General features: G+C 41.3%; 1 protein-coding gene across 1 annotated transcript in view; it reads left to right on the top strand.

Annotated features, from left to right (window-relative positions):
• The first annotated feature begins 5,916 nt into the window (after positions 1 to 5,916).
• The window catches only part of nos1 (nitric oxide synthase 1 (neuronal)), a 31,748-nt gene continuing 24,877 nt past the window's right edge, over positions 5,917 to 12,787 (top strand). Inside the window, exons 1-3 of the mRNA XM_026342331.1 lie at positions 5,917 to 6,054; positions 8,788 to 9,552; positions 11,647 to 11,749. Coding sequence (XP_026198116.1) covers positions 8,849 to 9,552; positions 11,647 to 11,749 — 807 coding nt within the window. The 5' untranslated portion in view covers positions 5,917 to 6,054; positions 8,788 to 8,848. The remainder of the gene's footprint in view (positions 6,055 to 8,787; positions 9,553 to 11,646; positions 11,750 to 12,787) is intronic.

Below are 12,787 nucleotides of genomic sequence, written 5' to 3'. Positions count from 1 at the left end.
TGTTTTTGTATAAGATGTAATGTACCTGTATCCTAAATTTCAAGTTGGTCTGACCTTCTCTTTTGCATTTTTATTTTTAGCAAAGTAATGCCCTTTGGTACTAGCCAGATTGATGCATAGCATTAAGAATCATTCTCGATTTGTTATGCTCTTTAAGCTATTCCTGGCCACACCCCGCAGTATGTTTTTTAGGAGAAAGCAGCTCAAGGCTAAATCGTGGGATTGGTTAAAAAGCATTTTTACATTAAAGAGGACATCTGTCCTTTCAGTCTTCTCGGTTTCTGATGCAATTTAACAAGTATATAGAGATTGAAGTACATCTGCCTCAAGTAATAAACCTGGCAAGTCTGGAAAAAATTGTATAAACTTGTGATTTCTCTTGAACTTACAAGGTGAATTATAACATATATATATGTATATATATATATATATATATATATATATATATATATACATATATAGATATACATATATATATATGGAGGTAAGAAGAAGTAGCAGAAGCAGCACATGTAGAATAAGATAAATAATACATTACAGAAAGAGAAATGACGACAATCTAACTTTCTGATTTTCAGCTAAAGATGGCGTATAACTATGTAACCAAACTGTTTGTGACCAAACAGCACAAAGAGTCTACAGTCTTCCTAGCATCTTTGTGAGACGGTATTAGGTCAAAGTGGTGCTAATGCTAAGATGCTGATGCTAAGCAGGTGTCATTTTTTTAAATGAGAATAGTTTAGCATGTAAGCATTCTTGAAAACTCTGGGGATCATCAAATTAGATTTCATTTTCTTTATAGCATCAATATCTATCTATTCATTAGACTCTAATATATATCCTACTGATCTAAGGATGTAATCTTGATGTACACTTGTGGGGTGAAATCCTAACTAAGTGTAAAGTCACAGTGGACGCAAATATATAAACTGATAAAATGGAAAAATGCAAACCAAAAAAGTAAATATATAAATAAGTGTGAAAGTTTGAATCATACATCAGCCCTCATTCACATTGGTCAGTGGATTTCACAACTGACGCTATGAAATGATTCTATACAGTCACACTCTGCAAATATTGGCTGTAAACACAGTTAGAATTTATGACACATTCATTGAGCAGACAGGTTTTAGCCTCAATGGATCCGCCAAGAAGCACAAAAACATTTAATTAAAAGTTGCCATAGAAACAAAAGACAGAGCATGTGTCATAAACATGACTAATTAAATGTCTTAAAAATGTTGGAAAAGGATAAGATGGGAAAGCACTTTACTGGCAAGACGAGAAAAGGTTTTCAAGTACTTACTGTCATTTTGTGCATACATCTGCAAAATTGAATCATCACACTGTACTGTACTGTTCACTATACACTCACAGATATCCTTGCACCCCTGCTGTGATAATGCTGGTGGTGCTTCATTTAAATGTATGGTAAATACAGTCGAAACCTTGGCTCAGGGCTCCACTGTATAATTTCTCAATCTGGGAAAAGGACCATTTGTTGGTTCAGCGGGCCAACAGAATAGAGAACATCATGGAAAAGATCTTTGAATTATGGATGTTCCGGATTAACTGTGACGTGAAAAACGTTTGCAGGCGTATTCACGGAAGCACAACAATGCAGTCGTGCAAACACGACATCTCTTTTTGCCACAAACACACACACATATAGACACGCTTGCATACACTACACGACTTTGTTGCTTTTGTTTGATGTTAAAAAAGGGGCTACTATGTATGGCTAAGTGAGAAGAGAAGAAGATGTATAAAAAGAAACCAATGTAAATTTAGCCAGGGAGTCTTGACTCTGGGCAATGTGCAACGTAACAGGGCTAATCGGGGGCTTTGTACAGTGATCCACATGTTGTGTGGCTTTATGAGAGGGCAGATGGTACCACTCATGCAGGAAATGATCGGCATAATGACATGGCTGACCGTAGAATGTGGATGTACGTGACGTGTGCCTGTATGTCTAAAGATCCTTTTTTTTTTTTTTGTTTCCAGGACACACTGTGTGTGTGTGTGTGTGTGTGTGTGTGTGTGTGTGTGTGTGTGTGTGTGTGTGTGTGTGTGTGTGTGTGTGTGTGTGTGATATACCAACTGTATCCATGGATTGTTATGTCTGCATGTCAACACATCAAGTGATAGCTGAAGCAAGGCAAAGGCCAGTCTCGTCTCACTGATCACTCCGCCAGGTTGTAACTCACCGTACAGCTAAATCATTTCAGCCTTTCAGTGCAGTTGTACTAGTGGGCTCCACATCTAACTAACTACATGTCTATGCGTCATCTGAAAGATAACACGAGGAGGAAAGCTCTACTATAGCATCTCTTTCAGCCTGTTATGATAAATGGAGGTAATTATTTTCTTCTATTCTGGGGAGAACCTTAAGAACTGCTGGGCCGAGAAGCAGGGCTGGAGTGTCTAGAATGACATCATTTATTATCACTTGGGTACCAAAGTGGGGTAGACACAATGGTAGGAAGACAGTTTTCATTGTGATTATGTCAAGAGGGAGGCTGGGTGTACAGGGTTTAGTCCAGGTGTTCTGCAATCACAAAGTCGTGCATTTGATTACTGAAATAGACAAAGTGTGTCCATCGTTCATTAGTGTTTCCATCCTTCCGTTTTCATGCACATTTTGAATTTATTAAACATAAATTAAACATAAAATTAAGTTTGGATGAACTTGGAATGAATAAAGCCAATAATTCATGATGTAGATAAAACATTTTATTTGATGTCATTCAAGTTTAAACTGAAGAGACAAAAAATGTGTGGACCAATGAGAAATAAAACACAATATCATCACATCCCTCTTCTCTGCAGTAGTTTTCCAGTATCCAACTGGACAAACTAACTGTTTATGTCCTAATATTTGTGTAATAGCAGTAGAACATCAGTTTTTTTTTATGTCAGATGCCTGACATGAAAGCTGAAAAGGTGACACATGCAATTCACTTTCAGTATGAGATTCTAATCATCTGTTAAAATAGGTTTGTGGATCCTAGTTAAAGGTCATTACTAATCAAACAGATTGGTGCCTTCCAATTAATCGCAAAGGTAAAATTATTTCATTATAGAGTGTTATGACCAAAATTATGAAACGAATTACAGACATTTTACTTTCCCTTTTAATTATTTTTTACTTTACTTTTAATTTAATATGAGATGTTAAACTTCATCACTTATCCGGCAATAATTTGAATAAATCTTTGAAACTGAATTATTATTTATTATTTATTTTAAAACCTTAACAGCAGGCAAGAGTTAAGAGTATCTCAGTTTGTAATAGTATGGGTCACAAATAAGGTGCATTTGCAAAATATTTCAAATGTCATAAACTGCTATGTGCTGTCATGATGAAGAAAGAAATATCCATGGCATATGATTATAAGCGGGAGGTTTTCTTTTTGTTATTAAGCCAAAGACACAAATGTGATTTGCACGTGGCCTTAAATGAAACACACATGCACCTTCTCTTGGTGCATGTGTGCAAGCTAATGTTAGTTAGCAGCAAATCCCACCATGTAAAACATTTCAAAATGGTAAACCTTTTCACTCAGTATAGAAAAATGTACCTAAAGTATCAAAACTAAAATGACATGTTATGCAGAATTTCACTCGTCAGTGATATTTGGTTTATTTCTATCACCACAACTGTGGCGGAGTAGATGTGTGAAACTTAAACTGAGCACAAGAAGTGTCACTAGTATGTAAACACTTTACATGATTACAGAAAACATCAGTGGTTCATGTGGAAAATAGCAGATATGGTCGTGTTAATTATTATTTTACAATGTTCAAATTCAGATCTGATGAACGATGTTTTGCTGCGAATGAATGCAAACTGAGTGAAGAGAGAAGGATATTGTCCTTGTTTACTGAGCCAGGCTGTATTTGCCAAGAGGAGTGGCACCTGAAGGCTGTTTGACATAATTAGCACCTGTTTGGTTTATTGCACAGAAGAGCCTGAGGTAACACATTTACATGTAAGGATGAACAAGAAACATGTGAATATATATGATTTGTTTTGTTCACTGAAATAGCAGAGCATGTTTCCGTGACCTACTTCCACTATAATCGTAGCTAGGTATGAGTTTTTTTAGCTACTTCTTCTCTAGCACGAATTAAACCTGAGATGAATCATCACTAAATGTTTGATTTAGCAAACCACTAAATGTAGAATAACTTCCACAGCATTCAAAAAAATAATAACAGAAGCTGTATATCTGTGGACACATCTGTTTCATGTAGCTGGCCCATTTGTCTCTAAATCATTACCAGATGCACGAGGGTCAGCACCTCTTCCAACGTGGAAGACAAACGAGAAGAACCTGCAGCTCTTGTTAAACGAGGGTCGAAATGAATGGTTCTTGGAAACATGCCTGCTATTGTGTGTTATTGCCTCTTGGTGATCCTTTGCATATCTACCAAACCTCAAAGAAACATTTTAGTACCTAAAACGTTTAAAGCTTCTGTTTTATTTTGAAGAAACTGATATTTTGAGATGGTGTAATTGACTCATTACAAAAAGTGGCACTTTGAGAGACATGTAAATTACTAAACAACGTTATAAACTTTTTTAAATTTGGTTTTGTTTATGTTTATGGGAGGTTGTTGCATTTTGGAGTGACTGGGCAGAACAGGAAGAGGCTGTAAAGTCATTGTCTTTCCTGGTGTAGCAGCAACATCTGATAATGTAGCAGACACGCCCAAAGAAAAGAGTAAAGGTGTGTCCCTTTAAAACACACGGCTTTAAAACATACAGTTAGTTTCTGATGGTGAAACCACTCAGATCTTAATGGTTTGTCAGTAAAGATGGACGCTCTTGGGTTTTTACTTCCTCTTGACAAAGCTCCTTTTCAGCTCCTTAAAACCTCAAAATATCAACTTTTTCAAACATTTGAAACTATGATTTAGTTTGAAAGCTGTCACTGAATTGCATTCATTCATTTCAGTTTGCAGTGTGCACCCACTGGTTCACTGTGAGGATTTGACTTCATTACCTTTGCAGTGTGACACATCTGTCCTTGTTCTGTCCCCGTTTCATGTATAGACATTTCCCATCCTTTTTATCGGAGCCATTACATTTATGCAACATCTAGTAGAGGTGACGATTTATGACAAAGACTGAATCCAGGTCTAGTACTATTTGTATTTGAGCTTCATAAATAATTATTTATACACTGAGGTCACAATTCAACGACCCCACAAAGGTAACCCCTTTACAAACAGTGTCTTCTGTTTTTAACCAAAGCTTATTTGTTTTGTTTATTTGACTTTTGTCTGTGCTTAGTCTTCTGGAAAAGGTATTTTTAATGTCAATGAGATTCTTGAAGGAATGAAGAAGAAAAGAAAAGGCTGCCAGTTTTGTTCAGCCTTCCTGCATTCAAGGTCTTGTGATGCTCATTTATTTGTCTACTGAACAAGAGTTCAAGAAGCCGAAATGAGTTCTCTCTTAAAGGAGCCAGAAAGCATCCTTTTCATGTTTTGGTTTGGTGTTGTAACCCAAGAAGAGGTGGTAAGTGTAAAAATATTAGGATGTGTCTGTTGTTTATACCTAGAGTTGCTGCCCCAGTCAAAACTTCTTTTCTTTTCTGCTTTTTCTGATGAGTTTCATTAACAGCTCAGAGCTCACATCCCCGATTAATCGCCATCGCAACTCCATGAAGATCATAATAATAAGCCTACACGTTGTGCCACTTGCCTCCCTCCATCTGGGCCTACAGTAGGCTCTGGGAGGTGTGTGGATGTGAGGAGAACGATGACGATAGCCGACATAAGTAAACCCACCTACAGTTCATTTAAATGCCCGCGCACGGCTCTCTCCCAGCTCGTCACCGTGTCTCCCGTCGCTCCGTATTTATAAGGCGCCCTGGTGCGCAGAAAGCCACAAGCGTGCCTCGTCTCTTGAGAGGCAGAGCGCGTCTGTGAAAGAGCTGTGCAGCCTCTGCTGAGGGGAAGACGCGAGAGCGCAGGAGTTTTATCCTAAGTTCACCGCAGCAGCAGCATCAGCAGCAGGTCGTAGTTGCAGCGACCTTGTTCTCAGGGGTGAGTTTTTAAGTCGCCGTGCTCCTTTTCTTTTTTGCTTTTGTCTCTGCGTAATTAAAGGGGCGCATTCCGCTGGTGGTTGAGTATGTGGACGGAGCGGTACTAAACTAACGGGCTAACCTGTGGCTTTTATTTGGGAAATCTCCCTTTTCGCACAAATGTGAGTTTGCAGCCTTATTGGTGTTGGCATTTTTGTTTTGGCTTAAACAACTGTCGCCAGAACTTGTTGCTCTGGGAAATACCCGTTAATTCCAGGATCGCCGAAAGAAGCTTGTGCATCTTTTTTGCCGATTGCACCGACGCTTCCGAGGAGCAGGGCAGAACCGAACCAACCTGCACATTTGTAGTAGTTTTGCTGCACTTAAAAAATGTGTTTTCGTGTTTTTTATTTCAGTTCAAAGGGTCGAATTCTTTGCATTTCGTGTGTTTGTTTTATGGCATTGGTAGCTGCGTTTCTCTGAGTAGCAACACACAGCTCTGCAGCTGCTTATCTGCTGTGTTTGGATTTCACTCGACAACAGAAATCAAACAAACAAAAAGAAATTCTTGTTCTTCAGGAGGTTGTTTTAGGAAATGTGTCAAACTCTGTCAGAGCTGTGCAGCTTTGGCTGCTGTAGTGTAGCTGTTGTCTTCGAAATGAGTTTGTTTTGTTGCTTGTGTTTGAGTATAGACACCCGACATACCTAAAGTCAGTCGTTTGCTTAATGCATGAATCAGTTTATTTGCTTAAAACTGTCCTTTAATTACACACACATTGTGTAATAAGTGCATCATTGTCACTAAGTGGGACCACGTTACTAGACACTGGCGATTTTATTAAATAATATGCACGATGTAAGCGACATATAAGTGTGTACAGGCTGAGTAAGGTTGTTATTTTTTTTATTATTTTTAATTTTGACATGTCTACAAAACTAGTTAACGATGGCACCAAACGTGTGGCCTCTGGACCGTCACCCAGTTGGAGCAGGAAGGTCGTGTCATGTCCCAATCATCAGTCCAAAAACATACAATAAGAAAATAAATGTTTGAACATGCACATGACAATCCCACAATACAAATGTCTATAATAAGAGAAAATCATCCGCGGTTACCATAGAAACTAACCAGAAACAGCTAATTAACTGTTAATTAAAGAATAGCAATTACGTTTTTGAATAGCTCGAAATTATGAGTGTAAACAAGAAAAGACAGATGACTGCGCAACCGTATAATTATTATTTCCACATGGATCTACAGTCAAGTAACGCTCTTAATAAAGCGTTAATCAGGTGCGGAATGGTTATAATCGATAGTTGATCTGTGCTTGCTTTAGCTGATTGGTGTTGCAGTTAATAGTAACATCAATATAGAATGACCCTAAGACACCTCGGCACAAAAAATAAAAATAAAAACTTCATATTCAGAGCACATTTTCATCAATATTCACATCCGTTGTTGGTTATCTTAGTAGGGTGCAGCTACAAAGAGGCAGGATTAAAGGGCCGCCAATATAAGTTATTCCTGTGCCCCAGGACAGTCCAGTCAATATTTATGAAAGTGCGCCACTTTCTCCTACAGCGAGGAACTGACCCGCAAATGTGTGAATATCAAACATATCAGAGGATGTGAGGTTAAACCGGTTGAACTATAAGACTTGCTCTGACTAAGCGTGTGACCTATTGAGCTCTGAAGCAGCTTGTTTGATGCTGCGGCGACACTCTGATGTCTGACTTCAGCAGAGGAAACACCGCTGAACTGTTGCAGAGGAACGAAACGCATCCAGCCGCTGTTGGAGAGGACGCGCGCTGTCCAGGGTGCTGAAGTGCTGCTGCTGCTGCTGCACGCCGCGCGCCTCACCTCGTGCACTGGCCGCTTTGGCACGCGCAGCTTCGTTCGTGTGTGTGTGTGTGTGTGTGTGTGTTGTTCACGCGACGCCACCCACGCGGCCAGATGCGACGATGTCAACGAACCACTGACGCGCTCCTCGTGGTTGTGCGTCAAACGCAAAAAAACAACAACAAAAAAAAAAACAAAACAAAAACAAACAAAAGGCGCTCGAGCATCGGCTGGAAACTGGGCCGAAGTGCGTCTTTGTGCTTTAAAGTTCACTTTAAGTGCAGAGACAATGAATCAGAGCACGGTTTGCGCTCAGAGCACCATGTGATCAGGCAAAGTCGCGCAAACAAAACGTGCATGTGGCGCAGTGTTGATAAGAGAGAAGGCGCAGACACCGGTGTGTTGGCATTTCTGCTGAATGTTACTGTGCTGACGGGAGACAGCAACAATCAGCGTCTACTGATCTTCCTGCACAGCACATATAAAGCTAGTGACTTCACAGACTGCTGTCCCCCAACCGGTAGAAAATAGTAAAACGTGTTTCACTTCCTCTTTTCTTGGGGATAGAGTGTGTTAGACACTCAGTGTGGTAAACATCAGACACTAAAGCATTAAACTGAAGAAACTAAACCAGGCATTAAGCAGTTTCAATCTGAAATGTATTGGAACTATGAAGCAACACGAAATGATCCCCTTGATTTGGCTGAATAGTTACTTTTCACAACTAGAGAAAACAGAACTGAATCAACAAACAGGACTTTCTGTCTGTCTAATGTTTAATACCACCTTCTGAAAACGCTGCTTTAGTGACTCATAGACCCTCGTTGACTGATGTTAAATCAGTCACAAGGTAATTTCCTCTATAACTAATAGAAACGTATTTGCCCTCATCTTTCTCCTTCTGTTGCTTTTCAGAAACATCCCTGGGGACAAACAGATACTCACACAAAACACACACAACCTTAATACAGGCACCATGCAGGAGTCAGAGCCCACAGTGTGCCAGCTGCAGCCCAACATCATCTCAGTGCGTCTTTTCAAGAGGAAGGTTGGTGGTCTGGGCTTTCTGGTGAAGCAGAGGGTGTCCAAGCCACCTGTCATCGTGTCAGACCTCATCCGTGGTGGCGCAGCAGAGGAGTGTGGCCTGGTGCAGGTGGGCGACATCATCTTGGCCGTCAACAACAAGCCCCTGGTGGACCTGTCCTACGAGCGAGCTCTGGAAACGCTGAAGAACGTGTCACCTGAGAGCCACGCTGTGCTGATTCTCCGTGGGCCCGAGGGCTTCACAACCCACCTCGAGACCACTCTGTCTGGGGACGGCCGCCAGCGCACAGTGAGGGTCACGCGGCCCGTCTTCCCACCCTCGAAGTCCTGCGAGCTCTTCTCTTCTCTCAGCCCCCTGACCCCTGGTCAGCAGCAGCAGCAGCAGCTCAACCAGCTCAGGGCAACTGAGAATCTGTCCCAGTCCATCCTGCAGAGGGGAGACTTGAAGGGCCAAGATTCCCTGCTGACAAAAGACGGGAGCTGCGGAGCTGTCTTGTACAATGGGCTGGAGGAGAACAACGAGCTGCTGAAGGAAATCGAACCAGTGCTGCGCCTCATCAAAAACAGCAAAAAGGAGATCAATGGAGAAGGCCAGAGGAATGCAGGCAGGAGGGACGCCGAGATACAAGTGACCTGGTAATTTGTGGTGTGATACTACCTTATTGATTCCTTTGTTAAAGTGTCTTTATGTTTGTTCCCCTTCACAGTAAAGGTTGTAGTCAGAGCCCAGGTGGAATTAGAATTAGGATTTGGGTCAAGGACTCTTCACCAAGGTGGTTATTGGCTGATACGAGAGTCTGCAGGCGGATTTGTGATTGAAACATGTCCCTGTACGCCTTGTCTCGCTGCAGTCCCTAAACCACCTTACACAGCTGTGTTTCATTAGCTGTTACAGACAGGCTCCCACACACCTAGTATGACTCAGTGTACACTTCCAAGTAAATTCAGTCTGCACACTGGTCTCTAGCAAACCTCAATTAACATGATATTGCTCACAACATTTATCATTTCGGTTGCAATACCGAACACAAACATGTAGAGTCATGTAAACCAACACATGCAACTTGCCTTGGATTGAATGTTTTTGCCTAAGATCATGGCAACTCCTGCAACTTGATCATTTGTCTGAAAATGATAATTATTCAGAATGACACTGTAAGGTCCATTCATTTGAGAATGTTAGACTGTGGTTCTGATATAAATATTTCAGGACAGACAGTTGCATTTGCTTAATTAATATTTATATCAGTCCCTATGTTAATGTGACCAAGTAGACCCCAATTAGCTTACTGCCACGCGCAGCTTATCACACTTGTCATTAGGCTATTCTGCACCAACGTGCAAGACTAAACACTTTTAGTTATGGAGGTCAGGTGCAGCAGTTTTTCAGCAAGTTTTAGCAACTGTACTTGAAGTTGTCTCCTTAACATTTAATGAGGAGTGTTTACTATGGAATAGTTTTTTTTAAGGCCTCACACTCTGAGGAAATATTCCATCCCAAATTCTGTCTAAATGGTCTGTGTAGTGCACTGTTGATATTGGCGTCTCAGTTATCTACTATTCTACTCCCACGGCCAATTGAAATCAAATGGAGGCTTCAGTCTCCTTGAATCAATATCTCGTTCTTGACCAATCCATGCACATCCTCCTCTCTTTCATAAATATATTTTCAGTGATTCATTGTCTTCCAGGGAGACGTGCTTAGAATGAAAGCCACAGAAATTGGGTTTTAAGCATGCAGACATCCTACAAACATGCTGACTTGTTAACTTCACAATTCAGCGTGAAGGCTGATAATGCTCTATGTCAGAGTCAGAGCTAATGACAAATGACACATGCAACTTCCCTTGTTGTTTCTGCATGTGCGAACTCCACCCCTTAACTGCGAGAATGAACGTGCTCTCGCAAACTGCAGCAATAAAGAGATACAGTGTGACAGAGAGCGAGAGAGGGAAGCCTGAGATGATTTACAATTATCATGGACACATGCTCATGAGAATGGGGGTGAGTGTGAACGACAGTAGAAAGTGATATGTGTGTGGGAGGTTTCAATTCGAGGAATGAAAACTTGAAATCACACGTCGATGAGTTTGCGGTATTTATTCATGTCTCTTGTGGTTTGCCACAGTGGCAGCCAGGGGCTCTCCCCTCCCCCATCTCATTTAGCATCTTAGGATGGCATAGCTAAAGCCCTGAGTGAGATCTCTTACTGTGCATATCCTTTTTATCTTTGATGGGTGAGAGGCTTTTTATAGCACAGTGTAAAGACATGAGACTAGCCCTCTTGATTCATCATTTGTTCTATATGTTTAAATGACCAACAACTCACTCTTTTTTTTTCTCCTGGACACTCAAAAAGAGTGTTTTCTTTTGAGTTTATTTGGCCTGCTCCAAATTTATCTGGCCACAGAGTTGGAGCAGAGCGGTAGTAAGATATTGCTGAGGCTGACCTACACATAGGAGCAAGCTGTCCCACTGCAACACAACAGCAGATGTTTTAATTTAACACAGGAGAACCTAATAGATGCCAGCCAGGCATTTGCACTCCCACTAAGTCCTGAGCAGAGACAGCACATTTGTGGGTGTGCAGACGTTTCATATATTGTGCACAAATTTCTGATGTGACACCAATATGGAGGGCGCACAAGATCTATGGGATTTTAGAGTGAAATGAAAAACTAGTTTTGCATTGGATCACACACCTGACAGAATATTGTGTATGACTTCTAGGGATCTTGGTGTGGGAAATAACACGTCTCCCCAGCCAGCTTCAGATAACGGCAGACCTCTGGAAAACACGCCAGGGGTGCTCAACAACGCCGACACTGACGAGGTAAAATAAAACGACGATCCAAATAATTGTGCGACAGAAATCATGTGTTGTTGCTCTGGACTGCTGGATCAATAACGTGACATCCTTTCCTCATCCTTATTTGTGTTTGCAAGTGTTCCCAAGCGGGCTTTGTGAGTGTATCTGCAGCTGTCTAATGCATGCATGTCCCTGGATTGTGCAATAATCCACACTATTGGCCCGTTCCATGCTTTTAGAAACTAAGCATACACATCCGCACTTAGTAATAAAGCTTTGCTTAAGATCCCATCACCTAGGCATTAAAACAAGCTGGAGCAGCATTAAATCCAGCTTATGCCCTCCTCATAGAAGGGTCTGGTCAGAGATCTTAGTGTCTGTGACAGGGATAGTATCGTAATCTGCACATGGTCCATGTTATCCACCCACTTGTGACATCACTCGAGCCCCCATCAATGGGACCGGATGTGGCAAAATGATTTCAGGAGGCCTAATGAATGAATGCAGCTGCTGATCTGTCTCTCTCCATCAAATGTGGCCCCTTTCCAAAGTCAGAGTTTCAGTGTGCATGCTTGTGCGAATATGTGCACGAGAGTGTGCACATATGAGAGCGGGAGGGAGGGAGGGATGCATCCTCGACGGCGGTTAGAATAGATGTGACGTAGCAGGGGTAAGAATACATATTTCTGCATCTCGCTAGCTGCTGCTTTGATGTCTCGTCACTTAGTGTTAAAATCGCTAGACTCAAGTCAGACCCTAAGCTCATAAAACAACTGGTTTCAGAAACTTTGAGTTGAATTTTGGTATCATCACATCACATCATCATTTAAACTGGCATGTCGACGGCCTGCAAAATAGGTTTCTCACTTTAGTGAAGAGCTGTCCCTGTGCTGCGGCTCGAGCTTCTGCTCCCGCATCATTTTATATTTAATGACGCTTTGCAAAGGAAAGGTGGCAGAAATGTCAGATTCCACCAGCGAGTGAGTTCTGCACACCCCCTTTGATCGTCCATTAAAGCCGAGAATATGAATCTGTGCCTTCGTTCTGACACACCATGGCTTA

This window comes from Anabas testudineus, chromosome 9, assembly GCF_900324465.2.
Source record: "Anabas testudineus chromosome 9, fAnaTes1.2, whole genome shotgun sequence".
Lineage (NCBI taxonomy): Eukaryota > Metazoa > Chordata > Actinopteri > Anabantiformes > Anabantidae > Anabas > Anabas testudineus.
The sequence above is the reverse complement of the archived record's forward strand: the minus strand, read 5'-3'. Positions and strand labels throughout refer to the sequence as shown.